General features: G+C 42.8%; 3 protein-coding genes and 1 non-coding gene across 5 annotated transcripts in view; 2 read left to right on the forward strand and 2 right to left on the reverse strand.

Moving 5' to 3' along the window:
* pold2 (polymerase (DNA directed), delta 2, regulatory subunit) overlaps positions 1–1,666 on the reverse strand; it is a 6,355-nt gene extending 4,689 nt beyond the window's left edge. Inside the window, exons 1-3 of the mRNA XM_053624045.1 lie at positions 1,532–1,666; positions 597–823; positions 23–144 (exon numbers count right to left, since the gene is read on the reverse strand). Of these exons, the coding sequence (XP_053480020.1) occupies positions 23–144; positions 597–810 (336 nt within the window). The 5' untranslated portion in view covers positions 811–823; positions 1,532–1,666. The remainder of the gene's footprint in view (positions 1–22; positions 145–596; positions 824–1,531) is intronic.
* A 540-nt stretch (positions 1,667–2,206) lies between these two features.
* trnal-uaa (transfer RNA leucine (anticodon UAA)) lies at positions 2,207–2,289 on the forward strand. Its single transcript has one exon. It is a non-coding gene; the product is annotated as a tRNA-Leu (tRNA).
* Positions 2,290–2,446: 157 nt separating this feature from the next.
* On the reverse strand, positions 2,447–11,224 carry sf3a1 (splicing factor 3a, subunit 1). Of its 2 annotated transcripts, none has more exons than XM_053624046.1 (15): positions 11,003–11,224; positions 10,228–10,337; positions 8,937–9,147; positions 8,589–8,846; positions 7,999–8,073; positions 7,688–7,838; positions 7,214–7,410; positions 6,941–7,058; positions 6,481–6,788; positions 6,160–6,405; positions 5,226–5,469; positions 4,979–5,139; positions 4,656–4,757; positions 4,401–4,472; positions 2,447–3,172 (listed from the first exon to the last, which is right to left on the reverse strand). In XM_053624046.1, exons 1-15 carry the CDS (start codon positions 11,042–11,044, stop codon positions 3,071–3,073), a joined length of 2,397 nt encoding a protein of 798 aa, XP_053480021.1. In that variant the 5' UTR covers positions 11,045–11,224; the 3' UTR covers positions 2,447–3,070. The 2 variants fall into 2 exon arrangements, with proteins under 2 accessions (XP_053480021.1, XP_053480022.1); XM_053624047.1 differs by having other exon boundaries at positions 5,226–5,433; positions 11,003–11,223.
* Positions 11,225–11,454: 230 nt separating this feature from the next.
* On the forward strand, positions 11,455–16,704 carry ccdc157 (coiled-coil domain containing 157). The gene is made up of 9 exons (XM_053624048.1): positions 11,455–11,861; positions 12,081–12,243; positions 12,512–12,925; positions 13,020–13,320; positions 13,464–13,541; positions 13,637–13,806; positions 13,941–14,117; positions 14,561–14,726; positions 15,337–16,704. The coding sequence occupies exons 1-9, from the start codon at positions 11,614–11,616 to the stop codon at positions 15,696–15,698; spliced, it is 2,079 nt and encodes a 692-aa protein (XP_053480023.1). The 5' UTR covers positions 11,455–11,613; the 3' UTR covers positions 15,699–16,704.
* Positions 16,705–20,560: the final 3,856 nt, after the last annotated feature.

Below are 20,560 nucleotides of genomic sequence, written 5' to 3' on the forward strand. Positions count from 1 at the left end.
TCTTTTTTTTTATTTTCCCCACCTCCTCACTGATCTCCTTCAGGATGGACGGCTGCAGCTCCATGTGTTTGAACAGCGTGCCCACGATCACACACCTCTCGCCCGTCTCCAGGTCACACAGCTTCCTGATCGGCACCGCCGTCCCTGAAACGCACGCCGTTTATCGCGCTTAGTGAACAAAACGCAACGAGATTTCACGTCTGCACGCGTTTCCCTCCGACGAAAGAAACCCAAGAGCTGAGATTTAATCCGTTTCTTTTACACCATGGCGGCGCTGCTGAATCCTGGACTTCTGATTGGTCAGACGGTGTTGATTAGTTCTCTATAACAGCAGCTCTGACAGTAGCGCGGGCTACATTAACGCGCTCGTTCTGATTCTGTTACCGTTTCCATAGCAACAGCTCGTGCGCGGGGACTCGTTACACATCATACTTTAATTTGTAATTATTAAAAATGTTTAAAAACAAAAAAAGAAACAGTATACCAACAATATCTCATAACAGTATATCGTGTAATCTTTTATCACAATAGCGATGATATATTGATATATGGCCCGCCCTGGTGATTATAATTGAGAAGCCTGAGTGAGTCCTCACCCCATTTCTGCCGCGCTCGGTCGACCAGGATCTCCCGCATCTGCATGAGGCGCGTGGCGTAGATGTGAGCGTACTGACGGCTGAAGCTGCGCTCTCCGAGACGGAAACACCCCGAGCAGCCGGAGTAGGACGGCTCTTCTCGCTCGAACACCGGCGCGTCGGAGCTCGGAGGACGGAGCAGCGTCTCCTTCGGCACCGTGACGTCCGAGAACATGACTCTGTTACAACTGAAAAAATATGACAGAACGAAAAAATAAATAAAGCAACTCGACACGACCCGAGAGTGAAATTAACATGAATAAATAAAGCACTGTGACAGCAGCAACAACTCCCAAATTAGTATTAACAGGTAGATATCTCATTAAATAATATTCACATAATATCAAGAAAGGCAGATCAACATTTGTGGGGGTTTTTAAACTCCAGTATTTAGGCATTTCTTATAATAAAGGAACATCAAAGCAACAAATAATCATTTTTGACCTTTTCAGTTTGCCTTAGACTTTTGTACCATCAGCAATTTTACTATTTTAAAAATAAAGAAAAATTCAAAACAAGGTATTGGATATTAATATAAATAAAATCTTAATTGATCGATTTTAATCGCATCATTAATCATTTTAATTAAATAAGGAATAAGAACAGGAAAAAGGTTTTACCTGTAATGTTTAACTAGCTGATGTTAATTATATTACAGATTCATATGATTATGATGATATATGACTGAATCTTTTTAAAGTGAATAGAATAATAAACTACATTACAGCATGAGTGAACAGTGGAGGATTAAATACACAGCTAATCTCCAGCTGATGTTATAAACACTGACTGCGCTGATGTTTATAGTTCATGTGAAAATACAAAAACATTCTCGGGAATCAAATTTAAAGCTTAGTTTTACTCTAAAATGTAAATGTTGTAGAAAATAAACGAACCTGAAGGCCGTAAACACCGGACACTGCTTTGGTATCTCGCGCGAAACACTTCACCAAGGCGCCACTTCCGGTTACAACGCAACATCCGGTAAAATAAAAGACGCTGTTATAAAAGTCAAGTTTATAACATGAAGGTAGAAACGGGTAAATATTTCATTTGTTGACTCATTTGTTGCACTTTATATTCGGAATCGATACATAATATATATAAATATTTAAATAAAACATTTATTTAAAAAATAATAATCGCTGTGCTGTTGTACTGATATAAAAATGAAGTTTATTGTAAAACGTCGTGCAAGAATCTAGAAATGATGGTGAACTAATTATATGTAGTAGGTGTTTGTTATTTTGTTGGTTAAAAAATATTTAAATAAAACACGGGACAACTTTATGGTTAAATGCTAATTAAATGTTACACTAGTGTCATTTTTTAAAAATATTTATATTTTTATAACATTATAAACCCCTGTTGTTTGGAGTTTTTTTTTTAATGTTTAACAAATAATTGTCATTTTTTAATTGTATTTAGCAAAAAAAATTTTAAAATCCTAAATTATTTTTAACACTAGATTTTATTTAAAAACAAACAAAAAACCCTTCTTCACGTTATTAGACGTGCATTAATTTTACTTGTGCAGTAACTATGAGGGAGGGGGGAACGACAGCATCAGGACCAGGATGGCCGAGTGGTTAAGGCGTTGGACTTAAGATCCAATGGATGTGTGTCCTCGTGGGTTCAAACCCCACTCCTGGTAAACACTTTAAACAGCTGAGTGAGGAGCATGTTTACACAGGTCAGAGAGTGTGTGTGTACAGCCTGCAAAAACCATGACAAGGTTTAATGTGTGTTTTTACTTTCACACACACACTCTCAGCTGCTGTTATAGAAATGAAGTCAACAAACAGGATGTCCACATGTGTATATTTTTTATTAGAGAATTAAAGCAGACACTTTTTTTTTATTATCCGCTTACGGTTACATTTGATGACACTGGAGACTCCTTCCATAAACGTTAAGACTTCACCAAATCGACGATTACACACATTTTTAATCTGCTCATCATCACTGGAGCGTCAGCCGTACAAGTCCCTGCGAATGAGCCGTTACTATAGAAACGGTCAAGAATTAAAACAGGCGCAGTAATACAGAGCTGTCTTTTGCAGCTGCATGTTTATGGGAAATTAATCAACACCTTCTGACCAATCAGATTGGAGAACACAGCTCAAACAACATCAGACCGTTTCATAGCCTGGTTCTGCTCTCAGTAGATCGTTCAGATATTAACGAGTTTACTTAAAGAGCACCCGATTCGAGACCTAACTGATGTATTAGATTAAAAAAAAACACAAAAAAACATAAGATCCAACTAAACTTATTTAATATAACTGATCAAACATCACATCAGGAGAGTTTCCAGCTGTGGAAGGAGATATTCATATTCTACACTGCAGTGATTTATTCTGAGCTGCGTAATTAATTAAACACGCTCATTTACAACTGCATCACTAACACACGCACACACACACAGAGATGATCTACTTCTTCCTCCCTCCTCTCTCCTTCAGTGCCAGATGAATAACAGATCCGTTGTTCATGTTGTAATACGCCAGAGAGTTGGAGTCCTTAATGAAGATTCCCTGCAGACAAAAAAAAAAAAAAAGACAAAACAGATTCATTCACAATTCAAATGCTAAATAAACCCTAACGCATTAAAATATTACCGGAAATTGTGCTAAATGTTGTTTAAATTAGAAATGTAAATATATAATCTGCTCTTTTCTTAAAAAAAACAAACAAAAAAAAACGCATCAGCGCCATCTAGTGTTACCTCACAATAACTTACAGACGAGGTCATGGATATGATCACTAGTTATTATCCGTAGATTTAACCTCGGCTCAGTGAAGCATTTGAACGATCTTCTGCGTCACTCACGCGCTGGATCATCGCCTGTAGCCGTGTCATTCGGACCTGAACCGCCTCCAGAACTCTGCCCATTCTAGTGTCTATAACATTCGTGATCTCTTTAATCATTGTGTTGAAAGTTCGGTCCAGAGAGTTTTCCCCTCTCCTAGGGTTACTACTAAACACTTCGCAAAAGTAATCTTCCAGACTCGTTATTCAAACGTAAAAATAAATAAATAAATAAATCTTTATTTACAGAGCTCACTCGGACCACGTCGGGCCTCTCCGGCGCCGTCTCCCGTCCCCTTTAACCATCTTAATTCCCACTCGTGCTTTAGCGTTCATCATTGTTTAGTGCTGCTGAATTCTCAAACCTGGTTCGTTTCCTCCAACAGCACCGGCTTTATATTACCGCGCTCGTTCTGATACCTTATCGTTTCTATAGCAACGACTCGTTCGCAGAGATGTACAGATTAGAAACAACGTGGTGAGGTTTTCTGTAAGGGGGAGATGTTTATGTAACGTTTACAGAAGGAGTCTCCAATGTCAGTCAGACGTAAAGGTGCAAGGTAAATGTAGGTAACTATAAATGGATTAAAAAACAAAAAAACAAAAAAAAAACCACGACGTGACGATCTTAAACACATTCAGAATTGTAATCGTTGGTAAATCGCTGCAGTGTAAGAGGAATAAAACGCTCCGTGACGCGCTGTTACGGGAAAACTTTTACAGCAACCTGTCGTCGATTATTTACCAGTAACAGTACAACACACACACTGTTTTATTCCTTACATGCGTAAATATCGGTTTACTCTAAACACACACTTAATGTGTTCTAGTTATGAACGTAATAGAATTGGAGCTCATTGAACACACCGAGATTAAACACACGGAAAAACTCTAAAGAGCGGATTTATATATTTATTTGGGAATAGGATAAAAGAATAAAGAGTGTATTTTACCTCGTACTGAAGTTTCTGTTTGCCGGCCGGCATCCCGGTGGCCTCGTGGATCTTAACCTTTATCACTGACACCTAAAAATGGATAAAAGCGCTCAGGTGAGAACTGGAACATCAGCATTATTTATTATTAATAGTTTTTTTAATGAATCGGGATTTGAGATGATATCTGAGAAAGGAAACGATGGGATGAATGTAGAAATGAACAAGAATAAACACTATGATGTGTGTGTGAGAGAGAGAGAGACACTGATTTACCTGGTCTGTGAGAGGCAGGGTGAAGCTCAGCACTTGTCCGTTCAGCTTCCATTCGGTCTTGTCCTGCATGTTGGGAACCTGAACCTTGACCGCCACGGGACCCTGAAACATCATCACAAGTACATTTAAACACATCACACACACACACACACACGTGTAGATCATACACACACACACACACACACACACACACACACACACACACACACACACACACACACACACGTTGATGCATATTAGAATGGTGAATTAATCTTCAACTTCACTGAAGGACACCAGGGGGCGCTAATCAATCACAAATAGCAGTGTGTGTGTGTGTTCACCTTGTTTCTGCGCAGGAACTCGTCCTCCTGGATCAGGTTGTCCTCGGTCTTCATCTTCTTGTTCACCGGCTCGTCATCATGTGGGGCAGGAGGGTGGGTGGGTGGCATGGGGGCGGGGGCAGAACTGGGTGGCTGGGGCACTGGAGGGGCAGGTACGAATGCTACAGGACACAGAAACAAACAGTGATGTTTGCTGCTCGGTTCTCTCTCAGTAAAACAGCGCTGCGTGTTCTTCTGAAGGTCTCACCTGCAGGCACCACCATGGGTGGAGGTCGAGGAGCCATGATGTGGGGTGTGGTCGGGGGCATCTGCACCACGTTGATGCGAGGAGCGTGCACCATGGGAGGCATTGGGGTCAGGACCTGACCGGGGGTCAAGCGCACCACGGGGGCCATGGGGGGCCTCGGGATAACGGGCATGGCGGAGAGCAAGGTGGTGCGCAGCGGAGGAGGAACCTGCCACGACACACATCCACTGACTTCCAACATTTTCTAAAGAAACAGTTCTACAGAGCGTTAAAGGGATAGTCTCAGACCGTAAACCATTAAAGGGACAGTCTCAGACCGTAAAGCATTAAAGGGATAGTCTCAATCTACAGAGCGTTAAAGGGATAGTCTCAATCTGTACAGGTGCATCTCAAAAAATTTTAATATCATGGAAAAGTTAATTTTTTCCCGTAATGTAATTCAAAAAGTGGAACTTTCACATGTAGTGAGTGCTCTGTATTATACATTCTTTATTTGAATATTTTGGGATACTGGATTTTTGATTTCCATGAAGTGTAAATCGTAATTAAGATTAAAATAAATAAAAAAATAAATAAATAAAATTTAAAAAAGGCTTGAAATATTTCACTTTATGTGTAATGAATCTGGAATATTCCACTTTTTGAATGAAATTACAACGGGGGGAGGGGATTTTTCCACGATACTCTAATTTTTTGAGACGCACCTGTACAGCATTAAAGGGATAAACACAGTTTATGACGCATCAATTGATACAATGTATAAATTAAAAATTAGCATACACGTGCCACTATAATTGGCCAAATTTGCATGATTGTGTCTGAACTTCCCCTTTAATGCTGTAAATAGCTGCAGGGTATTGTATTATATTATATATTTATAGAGCGTTAGATAGATAGATAGTAGAGGTGTTATGAGTTGAGGGATGGTACTGACTGCAGGTGGCATTCTGGGAGCCGTGGTGATGGGTGGGCTGGGCTTGGGCAGGGTGGGCACGGAGGTGGGCAGTGGTGGCAACCCGGTCTCATTGGGTTTGCTGGGTCCGATCTTGTCCTTGTTCTCGTCCTCCTGCACCAGGCCTTTAGCTTTGTGGATGGCTTCGATCTGCTCCTGCAGCGTGATGTTGGCCTGAGCGGCCTGCTGCGTACGCGCCATGCTGCCCGAGTGACCGTCCCACGTCACCTACACACACACGGTTCATAAATAAAGCGCACAGAATAAACTGTAAAATGTAATTGTTCATCCTCCGTCACTGACCTTCTCCTCGGGTTTCTGGATCTCCTCCTCTCCGATCTTTTTCCCGATGGCGGTTTCTTCCACACCGAAGATATCCGTTCTTCTCTCGGCCAGCTGCTTCAGGCTGCTCTCGATGTCCAGGCCGGGAGCGTACACCTCCTCTTCGATCTGTCGTTCTCGGAGGTTGCGGTCTCGCTGCTCCAGCCAGCGCGGGTCCAGCAGCCCGATACGCATGTGCTCCTGCATCTTACTGGCCGGGATCCTCTCACCCGTGATCGGGGAGATGAGGAACTCGTCACCGGGAGGCATCACAGCCTGAGGCTTAGAGGCTGAGGATGGAGAGAGAGTGGGGGGAGAGAGAGAGAGAGAGAGAGAGAGAGAGAGAGAGAGAGAGAGAGAGAGAGAGAGAGAGAGAGATGAACCCTTAATCAGGAGGTTCCTCTGTGGTCAGGATGAGATACTGAGAGTCTGGAGGTCTTACCCTTGGGGTCGTAGTCTTTGCGGATGATGACCTGGTCTGGAGTTGGAGGCAGAGGAGGAGGCATAGGGTTTTCAGGAGGAAGTGGAGCCTTCATCGAATCCTCATCTTCATCCGAACCCTACGAGATATCACACACAGACACACACACACACACACACACACACACACACACACACACACAGGGGCATGAGACGTGACGAATCCAGAACACACCGAGTAGTCACCATTTTATAAGCTTCTGTTCTGGACATGGTGTGATGACATCATCTTCACCTCGTCCATGTCCTGCAGCTGCGTGTCCTGATCCAGCTGAGTTGCGTGTCCTTCGTTTCTGTTCTCTCGCTCGTCCTCCTCGTCCTCGCTCTCCACCTCCATCTCCACCTCCTCACTCTCTCCGTACTTCTCGTAGCGCTCCTGGATCAGGATTCGAGCTCCCAGTTCCTCAGGAGTGGTGGGGGGAGGGAAGTTCCCTGAGAGAAATCCGTCACAGACAATGTTACACACACACATACACACACACACACACACACACACACACACACACACACACACACACACACACTCCTCACAATTAGTAAAAGAGATCAAAGTAAAATCACACAAACTGGTTTCATTTTTGACTCCAAATAAAATAAAATAACGACACACTTTCTGCATGGTGCTGTCCCCCTCTCTCTCCCTCTCTGTCCATCTCTCTCTCTCTCCATCTCTCTCACACACACATCTTTGTCCACTCCTCTTCCTCACCTTGCTCGTTGGGCTGGAAGTCGACCGTCTCCACGACGACGAAGTCATGCCAGTCGATCTGAGCGTACGCCACACGCTCTTTCTCTCGCTCCTCCTCCTCTTTCCTCCTCTCTCGCTCCTGGTACTTGGCCCACTCCACTCTGTACCTCACCTGACACACACACGTCAAGTTATTACTATTATACACAACCTTACTTACTATATTATATTTTATATAAAAACATAAGTTAAATACTGTTGTAAACACCGCAGTGGAATTTTTGTGAATGAATGACTTTAGTTCTGATGATAAACATTTACACTCCTGTTACCTGATCCAGGACCTCGCGGGGATTCTCCGCCTCCCGCTTCAGTTTCTGCAGCAGTCCTTTCGGGGGGATCAGAATCTTTAAACACACACACACACACACACACACACACACACACACTTACTTTACACTCCCTTTCATCTAACACACACAAAACAATCACCATTAAGCTGAATTTAAGTTTTTATGACGTGATAAAGTCAAAAGCCTGAGCAAAGCTCCCTCATCTAACACTGAGCAGTTATAGAGTGGAGTGCAAAAGTTTATACACCCACACGTACTAAAACTGCCAAAAGCTCAGCATTTTCTGTATTAGGTCATGTGACCTAGGCTGTTTTCTTGACTCTCAGTGATTCTTAATTCGACTAACGAACTAACTAGAGTAAGTTCTAACTTTTGCATGTGCTGAAATCTTGTAATTCTGTGTTCGTACAGTCAGGAAAACTTTATTAAATAAACATGGACATCTGCTTCCCAGATGTAAATTTTTCCAGCCTAGAAACCAGGAACTTTTGCGGCTGGCTGTAAGAAAGTAACTCGAGCCCGCGAGCCTATGTGGAGTTCGTATGTCGGACATCCTTGCTCGTACGCACCTTGGTGTACTGCTCCACCAGTTTGGTGAAGTAGTTGAAGAGGCTGTGCTGAGGGCGCAGGAAGTCGAACTGGTAGTTCCTCTGCTCCTTCTGCATGAGCTGCGTGAGGAACTGGCGGCCGTTACGCGCCACGAACTGAGCCGTCAGCTTCACCACGTCCAGGTCGAAGGCCGAGATGGAGGGCGGGTCGGCCATGAACTCGAACTCGGGCGGAGGCTCCTTGGGGACGACCGTCTCATGGATGACCTGCGCCTGGACCTGGGGGAAGCATGACACAACAAAGGGTTATTATTATTATTATTATTATTATTATTATTATTACTACTGAGTGAAAGGAGGTAATCTGACCTTCTGCGGGAGCTGCTGCTGCGCCTGCTGCAAGGACTGCTGCTGCATGACCTTAGGCACGGCGGCCGATGGCTCCTGACCTTTGCCCTCTTTGAACTCGTTGACCTTGTGGCGGTAGTAGGCATGGTACGGGTCATTGGGGTTCAGGAAGTTAAACTTGGGGTTGTTGATCTCGTTCTGACGAATCCTCGCTTCAAACTCAGGCCCGTTCCTGTATGGAGTGATTCAGACACACCCCCTAAGACTTTTTCACAACACGAGACATGTCTAGATCTACAGGTCGAGCGATACCGGGCTTTTACCGATACCTGTAACTAAATCGGGCGGTACCTACCTGCTGATAACCGATTAATCAACCGATAGATTTTAATACTGACACCGAATGAAAACATAACACTCCGAGTAAAACACTGCTGAACTTTATCCCAAAAATAAACAGTACCATGAAAATGCGCAGTACTTTAAAAAAAATGAAATAAATATATAAATATTAATATATTAACTATCAATAAATATTAAAGTAAATAAAATGTATTCATCCAAACTGAAACAAAAAGTAACACTCCAAATAACAAATAAAAATAGACACGTCCAAAATGACTCGAAAAACACTTCAAATGACAAAATTAGCCAGTGTTTTTATTTCGCCTCTAGAGGCCGCTCTCGTGCTGTATAACGACAGCAGACCCTTCTCATCCGCTCCACAACGGACACAGCCGGGAAAAGCTATCGCTGTGTGATAGTTCCAGCAATCGGTTATCGGTGCTGATTGATTGGTCGACCTCTAATCTAGATATTTAGGTTTACACGCTGTTATTAAACCGATGAAAAATCGCCCAACCCTAAAATTCTTCTACCGTGAGAACGCATAAAGCTTCTCACTCTTATTATCGGTGGACGATTTAGCTCCATTGTGGCCAAAGTTCTACCAGAGTGAGAAAATTCTTCGCTAGTGTGAACACTGCTATGACGCTCGACTAAAATCGACCAATAGGATCGCACCAGACCTTCAGGACAGCTTTGAATGTGGTATTGGAGATGGCGGAAACAAAAACATACACATACAGGATGAATTACAGCTCTGTGGTATGTAGCTAGCTAATTAAAAAACCAGCCAATTATGAGCTCACGTGAAACTATTTCACGTTTCCCGGTTAAAGAGCTACACACAGAAACGTGATGTTTAAATCACAGATCTACCGTTAGAGGATCTTCACCGTACATACGTTAGCACACAGTCTGCTACAGACTAATAATCGGATCGTTCTGAACTCGGTGTTGAGGACCGTACCTCGCTACGAAGCTGGCGGTCTTGTCCACGATGTTGCGCACTTCAGGAGGAGGATATATGATCCCCACGATGGACTTAGTGGCCGGAGATTCTTCCTTCTGCTCATCGGCCTGCGTACAAAAACACAAAACCTGTCATTTTAACACAAGTGTGACAAATATCATCAGGTTAACCACGCCTATCTATCGCTTGTAATACGTGTAAATGACACAAGAAGTGAAATAAACAGAACCAATCATCTACTTTGGAAAATAATTAAATAATACTACAAAATGGAAACCTTTTTTTTTTTTTTTTTTAAAGAAGCGGTAATATTCTAATAGAATATAATAGTCGCACTCACACCTGGCAATACCAACGATAACAATAAGGAAAGTTATCGTGACGTAAATATATCGCGACATCGATATGATGTCGTCTTATCGAACCGGACCTAATGAGGTTTTACGCAACAATTTCAAATCCTTAAAGCAAAGCTATATAAAACATTTTACAGAAATGTACAGAGTGAATATAAAAGTGAGTTTAAATAAACAAAACATTTTAGCCTACGTTTCTAGCTACAGTCTCGCGCTTGCAATTTGCTAACGTTAGCTGATTTAGCTAAGACTACGAGAGTACGACCAACAGCGTCGTCTAAACGTAATTGAAGCCTTTTAGGTTTAGAGAATGTTTTTATGTTGTTTTATCGTTATATTCTGACGTATCTGACTAAAAGACTTGTAAATATTTAGCTTAACGGTCATTAGCCGCTAAGCTAACTGCTAGCTCTCACCTTGTTGTTGGCCTCGGGCTGAGAGATCTGTACCGGCGGCATGGCGGAGCAACAAACCTCGCTGATTCTCCGGATCGGAAATAAAATACACAACCCCTGGCGCTCCGATCTACTGCGGAGCTTTTAATTATCCTTAAATAACAAACCTATTTTCTAAAGAACAAAAATCTGTTTATTATTTAAAGATAATCAAATCGTCGGGGGGGAAAAAAAACTCCCTCTCACGGCTTCCGAGCCGCTAGCATTGAAGATGAGAATACTTCCGGTAACTAAATTATAGAGAATTATGGGAAATGAAGTCCTGAAAATGAAGTCAGTTCCTTCATTTTGTTCGCATTTCATTCTGAGACAAGTTCCTGTATAATTTGTTATGAAGTGAGGAGATATTAGGATGTTCTCACTGGTTATATCGATTCTAAAATGGAAATATTTATAAGTTGGAGTTATTTAGCACATTTGCAAACTACATATCCCGTAATCATTTTAGGAACGCTTCGATTGATGATTCCGGCTGTTTCCATGGTAACGAGTCGTAAACAGACACTGCTTCATCAGCGTGTGGTAGAGGCCATTCGCCAAGTATTAATTATTCTGTTGATGTTTGTTGCACCATGAGTCATCTTTTAGGAGCCGGGGACTGCGTGGAGAGTCTGCGCAGAGATGTAATAGATTTACAAGGCGCGCTGGTGGAGGTGTTCTCGCGCACCGGACCGGTCCGTTTCCGGTCGTGGAAGTTCCCGGATAAAGAGTCGTGTGATTTGGACCTGGTGCAGCTGCTGGAGCAGTATGACTACGTGGAGGGAGAGGAGGAGTTTAACCAGCACTCACACGTTGTGCTGTTAGAGCTGGTGATTGACAGGTGACGTCAATTACTTGATTCAATTAAATTCTGATTCATTTACAGATAAAATAGTTTATATATATATAATTAATAAACTGTAACATGCTGAATGAGGGTAAATAAATCACATGTGGAACGTGGACAGATGAAAAGGTTCTTTGGCATTTACACTGATGAATGTGTGTGTGTGTGTGTGTGTGTGTGTGTGTGTGTGTGTGTGTGTGTGTGTGTGTTCAGACTGCTGCTCCTGCTACAGAGTTTTAACGCCTACACTGAGCAGATGTTAGGAAGCAAGAGAGCAGGGGATTGTGGGAAGGCTGGAGGATCGGTGTGTGTGGGCCTGGTGGTGAAACGCTACTGGAGCAATTTAATCCACTTCAGCAGCCAGCAGAGACAACAGGTAAATAATCATCAACAAAAGAAGAGGTGAAAAATGAGAACTCTCTGTAGTTTGGTACAGGATCTGTGTACAGGATTTTGGTACAGGATCGCCGATATCCGATCAGTGTTCTGTGCTGGTCCGATATCGGTCCGATACCGATAACCGTATGGGATCAGAGACATCTCTATTTATACATTAAATACAAGGACCTGCTGTAAGCGCTGTCTGATTATCTTCAGATCATTTCAGACTGCGAGAAGGTTTAAAGCAGAAATGTATTTTTCAGAGAATGAGCAGCGCGTCCAGGACGGAACCTTCCCCCTCATCCTCCAGCAGCAGCACGCACACTGACCCCCGGATCTCCAGCTCTACGTCCCAGCGCTCGGCCCCGCCCTCATCCCCGTCCCACAGCCTCCACACTTCCCTTCCGCCTCAGCCGTGTCGCAGCGTGAGCTCTCAGACGCTGGATTCGGCCCTGGTACCATGTGACGCCTGTGCCGGAGCCCAGGCAACGCTGCAGGACAGCGCTCACGCCGTGGCGTCTCTGTGCCAGGCTCTGGGCCTCTCCTGCTCTCTCTGGAGCTTCCTGCAGGCCGTGGAAGAAACGCTGCAGCTCGGACGCCTCTCCGCCTGCGACCTGGCTCTCTGGGCCCGCGAGCAGCACCGGGATCTGGGACGCATCCAGGAACACGTCACTCACGTGAGACACGGGATTATCGTTTATTCATAAACACACAGCTCAGTTCTGTGCGGTGTTACAGATGTGTTACAGATGTGTGTGCTTGTGTGTGAAGGTTCAGGAGAAGGTGGATTCGCTCACACGCACGCTGCAGGAAGCAGAAGAGGAGAGAGACAAGCTGAGAGCACAGCTGCAGAGAGAGAAGGAGGAGAACAGGAGAGAGAGAGAGGAGAGGAGGAGGAGAGAGGAGGAGGACAGGAGAGAGAGGGAGGAGAGGAGGAGGAGAGAGGAGGAGGAGGACAGGAGAGAGAGGGAGGAGAGGAGGAGGAGAGAGGAGGAGTGGGAGAGAACGCTGCAGGAGGAGAAGCGCAGACGAGACGAGGAGCTGAAGACACTGCAGGAGGAGATGAGGCGAGGTGCACCGCACTTCATTTTACTACAGAACTCTTTTAAAATCATTTCACACTCCATTTGTACCTTTTTCCTTCTTTTGAAATTCACCTGTTTATATATTTCCTTTTTTTAAATTCTATTTTTTCCCACATTTGGCATTTTTCAGGAGCTGCGGCTTTAGAAGTGAAAATCTCCGAACTGAAAGGAGAATCTGAGCTGCAGAGAGAAACACGGCAGTGTCTCGGTGAGTCTTACTTACAGCAACCTTATAAACTACTGAGATCATCTTACATGTGTGTGTGTGTGTGTGTGTGTGTGTGTGTGTGTGTGTGTGTCTAGAGAGTGAGAGGGATTCCCTGCTGGATGAAGTGCACCGGCTTCGTCTGGAGGAAGTGAGATGGAAGGAGACGGAGGAGAAGAAGAGAAATCTGGAGTTGGAGCTCGGTGACACACAGAAACTTCTGGATAAGGAGAGAGCTAAATATCACAGCACTCAGCGCCAACACGAGGTGTGTGTGTGTGTGTGTGTGTTTATTTGAAATGAAGCGTGTAGGTGTGTCGTCGCTCAGGTTCTGATTGCCTGTATGTGTATTAGTGTTGTGGTGTTCTGCTTTTGAAGTTAGTGTGTGTGTGTGTGTGTCAGGCGATGGTGCTGAAGCAGCAGGCCCTGCTGGAGCGTGTAGACGCGTTGGTGCAGCAGTGTGAGGATGTGCAGTCTCGTCTGGAAGAGTGTGAGGATGAGAAAGCCGAGCTCACTGACACACTCGCACACACCACACAGGAGAGCAACACACTGCAGGAACAACTCACACAGCAGGAGGTATTAATCTCACACACACACACACACACGTTATAGCAGTTCCCTCACAATGCAGCCTCTCTTTCTTCTCTCTCGATCTTTAGCTCTGAAACTGGAGACTCCTTCCAAGAATGTAAAATAAATGTCTCCTTACAGAAAACGCAAGTCTCTGTGAACCTGCTGTTACTATAGAAATGGGTTCGCATTAATATGAAGAGAGTCTTGTAACATGTTTCGATATGCAAATGACAGTGACAAAAGCAATGAATATGCAAATGGATATGTGACATCATCTAGCGACTTCCTGTGTGTGTATAAGCTACTTTCCTCTAAAAAGAGCTTACAACACTGCTTTTAAATCCAACTTTACATTTAGAGATCATAACTACGTGTGTGTGTGTGTGTGTGTGTGTGTGTGTGTGTGTGTGTGTGTGTGTGTGTGTGTGTGGGTGTTTCCTCTCCAGTCTGAGCTCCTGTCTCTGAAAGAGGACCGAGAGCAGCAGCGTGTGCGAGTCCGGGAGCTGGAGGAGTGTGTGTCCAGACTGACTGAGGATTTACAACAGGCTGAGGAGAGAGAGAGGATCCTGGTGGCTTTTCCTGAACTTAATCGCCAACACACTACACCACAGAGTGAGACACACACACACACACACACACACACACACAGAAACTCTGTTAAATAAATAAATGAGAAACTGCCTTTAAATCAGGACTCCGAAAGACTGAAATGTTGCTCACACACACCTGAGGCAAACGCGAGCTATTTTACGGGCCGCTAGCTAACCTGGATGGCGTCGGAAATTAATTAGGGTGAAGATGTAGAAATGAAGAACAAAATGACTTTAACTAACATTAAGAGCTAGTTTAACCAACAAAAATACACATTTAACACACAATATACATTATTTATCAGGTGAAGCTAGTTCTGTGTGATGGATTAGTAGAATTGTTCTGCAATTTTATATTTTCGCCAGTAGATGGCGAGAGTGTTCTGATCAGTAGTATTAGGCCTGTTGTTTATTTATCACAGACGATGGCTTTTTGAGATGTTTTAACTTAAATGAATGAACACAGTAATTCATTAATACGTAAATTAATTTAAATAACTTGTTAAAAGGCTAATTAAAAATTGTCCATAAGAGTCTGACTTTGTTTTGAAGACCTGCACATGTTTATTAGCCTCATAACCAGTTTGAGTGCAGTCTTTGAGGGGATTCATTTCTCTATCTCTATCTCTCAGGTACAGGTGATGTGCTGTGTGATATGGAGCAGCAGTTGAAGGTGAACTCCATCAGGATCAGGGTTCTCGAGCAGGAGAACGCGTCTCTGAATAAAACCCTGGAGAGACTTAAACACACTCGGACCATCACACCGAGTCAGCAGAGTGCGGGAGATCGGACACCGTGTCCAGCCTCGGGAAGCTCAGAAGTGTACAGGAGAGAAAGAGCAAAAGAAAAGCAGATCATATCTTCTCCTTCTTTCTCTGCTCTTCATCATCAGACGGTCCGTCTGTCTCTCGTTCCAGACGCGGGGGAAACGTACACGAAACTGCGCCAGACTGTACGCGCACGCTCCGCTGGGATGAACCGCAGGAGGAAGTGATGTCACCACCTGATGCCAACATGCATGTCACAAACATTAAATATTTTGAAAAATGCTGTAATGTACAGTGCATCCGGAAAGTATTCACAGCGCTCCACTTTTCCCACATTTTGTTATGTTAAAGCCTTATTCCAAAATGGATTAAATTCATTATTTTCCTCAAAATTCTACAAACAATTCCCCATAATGACAACATGAAAGAAGTTTGTTTGAAATCTTTGCAAATTTATTAAAAATAAAAAACAAAAAAGCACATGTACATAAGTATTCACAGCCTTTGCCATGACACTCAGAATTGAGCTCAGGTGCATCCTGTTTCCGCTGATCATCCTTGAAATGTTTCTACACCTTGACTGGAGTCCACCTGTGGTAAATCCAGTTGATTGGACATGATTTGGAAAGGCACACACCTGTCTATATAAGGTCCCACAGTTAACAATGCATGTCAGTGCACAAACCAAGCCATGAAGACCAAGGAATTGTCTGAGGACCTTCGAGACAGGTTTGTATCGAGGCACAGATCTGGGGAAGGGTACAGAAACATTTCTGCAGCATTGAAGGTCCCAATGAGCACAGTGGCCTCCATCATCCATAAATGGAAGAAGTCTGGAACCAGCAGGACTCCTCCTAGAGCTGGCCGTCCGGCCATACTGAGCGATCGGGGGAGAAGGGCCTTAGTCAGGGAGGTGACCAAAAACCCGACGGTCACACTGACAGAGCTCCAGCGTGTCTCTGTGGAGAGAGGAGAACCTTCCAGAAGAACAACCATCTCTGCAGCGCTCCACCAATCAGGCCTGTATGGTAGAGTAGCCAGACGGAAGCGACTCTTCAGTCCATTCCTACTTCCCATCCATCCTGATGGAGCTTGAGAGGTCCTGCAAAGAAGTATCATGGCATGGCAAAGGCTGTGAATACTTTCCGGATGCACTGTACACATCTGTCTGTATCTTCTAAACCTGTATTGAACTAAATTATGAAAATAAACAGGTAGCCGACTCTTTCTTCAGCTCAGGTGACGTGAGTGTCTTAATTCTCTGATTGAAACCTGAGATGTGCTGTGACCTCAGTTCAACCACAATCTAGGCTCAAATGACTGAAAATATGAATGTGCTATAAATAAATAAATAAATAAATAAATATATAAAGCAAGCAGATTGTCTAAAAGCAGCTTCTGTACTTCTTGATGGTGATCTGTCAAAACCCAACAACCCCATAAGGGAAGTGAGGGAGACAACAGCAGTCTTTCTGAATACTGGAGGAACATTCTGGCCTGCTGGTATTAATAAAATATTAAATGTAATTATGCACACTTTCCCACAGCCAGGATTTATGAACAGGCCTACAGGGCACAGAGCCTATGTGTAAGTTTGCTCTTACTGAAGGTCCCAGAGTCAAAGAGCCAAACGTGTCCCTGCAAAACTTCAGGAATATCCTACACAATAGCTTTAAAGATGTCACAAGACAGAAACCAGAGGTGACCAAGTGGCCCGAACATTAACTGCGGTTAAGCCAGTGGTTCTTCTGAAAGTCTTGCGGACATAGCTTCGGTAAATTGTTGACTCATGACTTAAATGATCCAGTGATCTCTCTCAAATTGTTACCATTCTTGTGTTGCTGTGGTCGAATGACTCAAGCGCACACAATGATTTTGTCGGTCAAACCTTGTTAAATCGTTAAGTTGGGAAGGTAAAAAAACGAATACATGGTCTTCATGTTTAACAGCTATTTCCAATAAACACTCAGTCTGAGTTCTTGCAGATCAGATTCTCATGTCTTAGATAGAGCCTGAATTGTCTTACAGCTCTACTCCCATGGCATGGCACTGTGGAATAATAACACAGGCTGCGGCAGTGGATAAATAAACTTATGAAAAATAAAAACTCTGATCATTTGGCTCACACAAGGATCAAATAGAGAATCATGATTTGTCAATTGTTTCACAGTACATATTTTGCATCTTAACCCTTATTTTAGTTCCTTAGTCAACAGCTTACAAAAAATGCGTGTATTTTTTTTATTCAAAGTGACTTACAAATGAGGATATACAAGCAAAGCAAGATATATCAAGCGGAGAGCAATACAGCTATTACCTGCACTCACACACATTTTTAACACATCCGCTAAATAAATAAATGGAAATGGGAGAGATGGACTGAAGAAGGTGAGAAGGGGTCGGGTCAAGAGAACAGGTTGTGTGACGTCTAGAGAGGAGGAGTTTTGAGACATCAGTCTCTGAGAGGGGAGAGAAGGAGACCTGTTACAAGGACGAGGAGTGGTCTATACGTGCCTGGGGTTGACAACCGGTTTCTGATAATATGTAACCTTGTTGGAAAAGTCATCTTCCGTGAGAGAGGTAGGGGAAGGGGCAGGAGGGGGACAGAGGAGAAGAAAAGGTTTTGAAGAGAGTGCGGGTGTTGGAACTGCCAATCTTCTTTTGGTAGTATGCTATGTGGCTTTAGCAGTGGAGATGCTGTTAGAAAAAGAGAGGTGTCTGGAAACCGGTTAGATGAGTCTGGTCTGGTGAGTCTTGACTTACTTAAAATTTTATTCCTTTCAGATGCTGTTAGTTTGGCCAGGTTATTACGCAGAGCTTCTAAGAGCCGTGCGAGCAGGTTAGAGGGAGGTGCTTTCAAGAGAACATAGAATATGGTAAATATAGCGCTTTTATCCGCACTTTACACACTGTGTCTCATTCACCCATTCTCTCTCACACACTCACACACACACATCAGTGGTAGCAGGAGCTGCCATGCAAGGTACCAACTTGGAGCGGGAGCGGGAGCAACTTGGAGTTCAGTGTCTTGCCCAAGGACACTTCGACGTGTGGAGTCACCCGGGCAGGGAATCGAACCGCCAACGACGTCGTGCCAACGGGCCGGGAATCGAACCGCCAACGTTGTCCTACGATTAGTGGACAACCCGCTCTACCACCCGCGACACAGCCGCCCAGAATAGCCGTTGCGGTGTCCATTGAAGAGAGGTGTGAGAGAAACTCACAAAAGGAGCAAACAAGCGCTTCTGCTGAATGGAATGCAAACAAGCGCTTCTGCTGTGGCGAAGACAGAGGTAAGGATATGCTTGTATTTTCTCGCTTTGCATAGAAGCGTCTTAGCGTCTGGTAAGTGAATCGGTGTACGTGTAAGGATTCAACGGTCGTTTGAATACTCTGTTTAATCCTCTGGACTGAAGAATCACAATGTGATTTGGCTCTAACAGGATGCAGTGTGGTCGGCGGTACAAGGATGAGTGTCGGAAGGCAGCAGAGAAGAATGCTGGCGGCTCCTTTCCGTTTTGGGGCTGCATTTCTGAATACGGGTCTGGACTGGGTCTGAAAATCATCATTACAGCCGTTGAAAGAAGTCGTGTGTGTGCCCCAGTGTTCGACAGTATCAGAGGAAGTGTGACTATTAACTACGTCGGCAAGAATAAGGGTAAGTCGGGGTTTGGGATCTGTTATTCTGCACATGTAACCTGCCCATCTCTACGTCCACGCCTTTTAATTAAGATCAATACGTAATTAAGATCAATACGTTCACTTTACTGTAGAATTGGAAAGGAATTACAATTCAGAATCTCTGAATCGGTCAGTATCATATGAAAGATCTTGTTTAAATATTATTTGCATTCAGTGACTAGTTTAATGGTTTATTACAAACAGTAACAATGTTGGTAAATTGAATATCGAATTTTACCAATTTAACAATTCAGATAAAAAAAAAAACCCAAAACAATTCTAAAATATTTCAATAACCTAGTATTATTTATTAAGCATTTAATTAATTGTTGATTGTACTATTAATGTTATTAATAAGATATTATTATTATTATTATTATTATTATTATTATTATTATTATATTTTAACTACTATTATAGTGTTATAATAGGGGAGATATTTTGGCTGGAATCTGTGTATCATTCGTTCTTTTTAAATTAAATTAAGTAGTAAGTTTCGGAAAATGTTTTTTTTTTTAAAAAAAGGCTTGTTAATTTATTGTTTATTTACAAATCCCAAACAAAAAATAAACTAAAATAAGTTGTTTTTCGTTCTTTCGATTTCAGTTAAAAATAAGAAATTTGAAAACAGGTCAAATGTGTTTAATTTTAAGAAAAAAAGTGTTAAAACCTATATCTGATCATTGCATTAACGAAAATGTGCAGATGTTATAATAATAATAATAATAATAATAATAATAATAATAATAATAGGCCTATGGCTGCATCACAGAAAGTGTAAAGAACTATATTGCTTATTGCACTGGAAAGACCTAAAATGAAAATTAAAATGAACTCATATTTAATGTTTAGTAAATGAGCAACTCCATCTCTTCATTTACAGTGATAAAGAAAATCCTGAACGTCGGGGAGGAAACATATGAAGCTCAGGCTCAGGTAAGATTCCCACGCACTGTAGAACTGACTTTAATACAGTGTCAGTGCTAATGAACGTGATTACTTCGTTTATATTCTGAATAAAACTGATACTGAGCTGAATATAGTAACAGATCAGTGCAGTAAATGGTAGAATTCTGTCTCCTGGTGAATTAGTGAATAAATAAACTCCATGATTTGTGCTGTTCTCTCTTTTTCAGATGATTGCTCCATGTATTTATCCGCCTGATCGGAGGATTCATATTTCAGCTGTTGATGGAAGCCATGTTTTTGCTCCAGTGACCTACAACAGCACAGGAACACTGATAATCAACTATTTCGGTAAGAATGAGGGTTAATAGTGGGGTGGGAGATAAGACATGAAAAAAGGCTTCAACATATATATATATATATATTCATTCAATTCAATGACCTTATGTGTAATAATTAATGTGAATAGTGTGTAAATTGGTGAATAATGTGTAAATTGCTC

The sequence above is a fragment of the Ictalurus furcatus genome, chromosome 5 (assembly GCF_023375685.1).
Source record: "Ictalurus furcatus strain D&B chromosome 5, Billie_1.0, whole genome shotgun sequence".
In the NCBI taxonomy this organism is placed as follows: domain Eukaryota; kingdom Metazoa; phylum Chordata; class Actinopteri; order Siluriformes; family Ictaluridae; genus Ictalurus; species Ictalurus furcatus.

Excerpts from the sequence above, each read along its gene's own strand:
- sf3a1 (XM_053624046.1), bottom strand. The coding sequence starts at position 11,044 with ATGCCGCCGGTACAGATCTCTCAGCCCGAGGCCAACAACAAG. Across the intron at positions 9,148-10,227 it reads ACCGCCAGCTTCGTAGCGAG|GAACGGGCCTGAGTTTGAAG; the intron begins GTACGGTCCTCA and ends CACTCCATACAG. Across the intron at positions 4,473-4,655 it reads CCCTGCCTCTCACAGACCAG|GTGTCAGTGATAAAGGTTAA; the intron begins GTAAATCAGTGT and ends ATCCATTTTTAG.
- ccdc157 (XM_053624048.1), top strand. The coding sequence starts at position 11,614 with ATGAGTCATCTTTTAGGAGCCGGGGACTGCGTGGAGAGTCTGCGCAGA. Across the intron at positions 13,321-13,463 it reads GCAGGAGGAGATGAGGCGAG|GAGCTGCGGCTTTAGAAGTG; the intron begins GTGCACCGCACT and ends GGCATTTTTCAG. Across the intron at positions 13,807-13,940 it reads GCACTCAGCGCCAACACGAG|GCGATGGTGCTGAAGCAGCA; the intron begins GTGTGTGTGTGT and ends TGTGTGTGTCAG.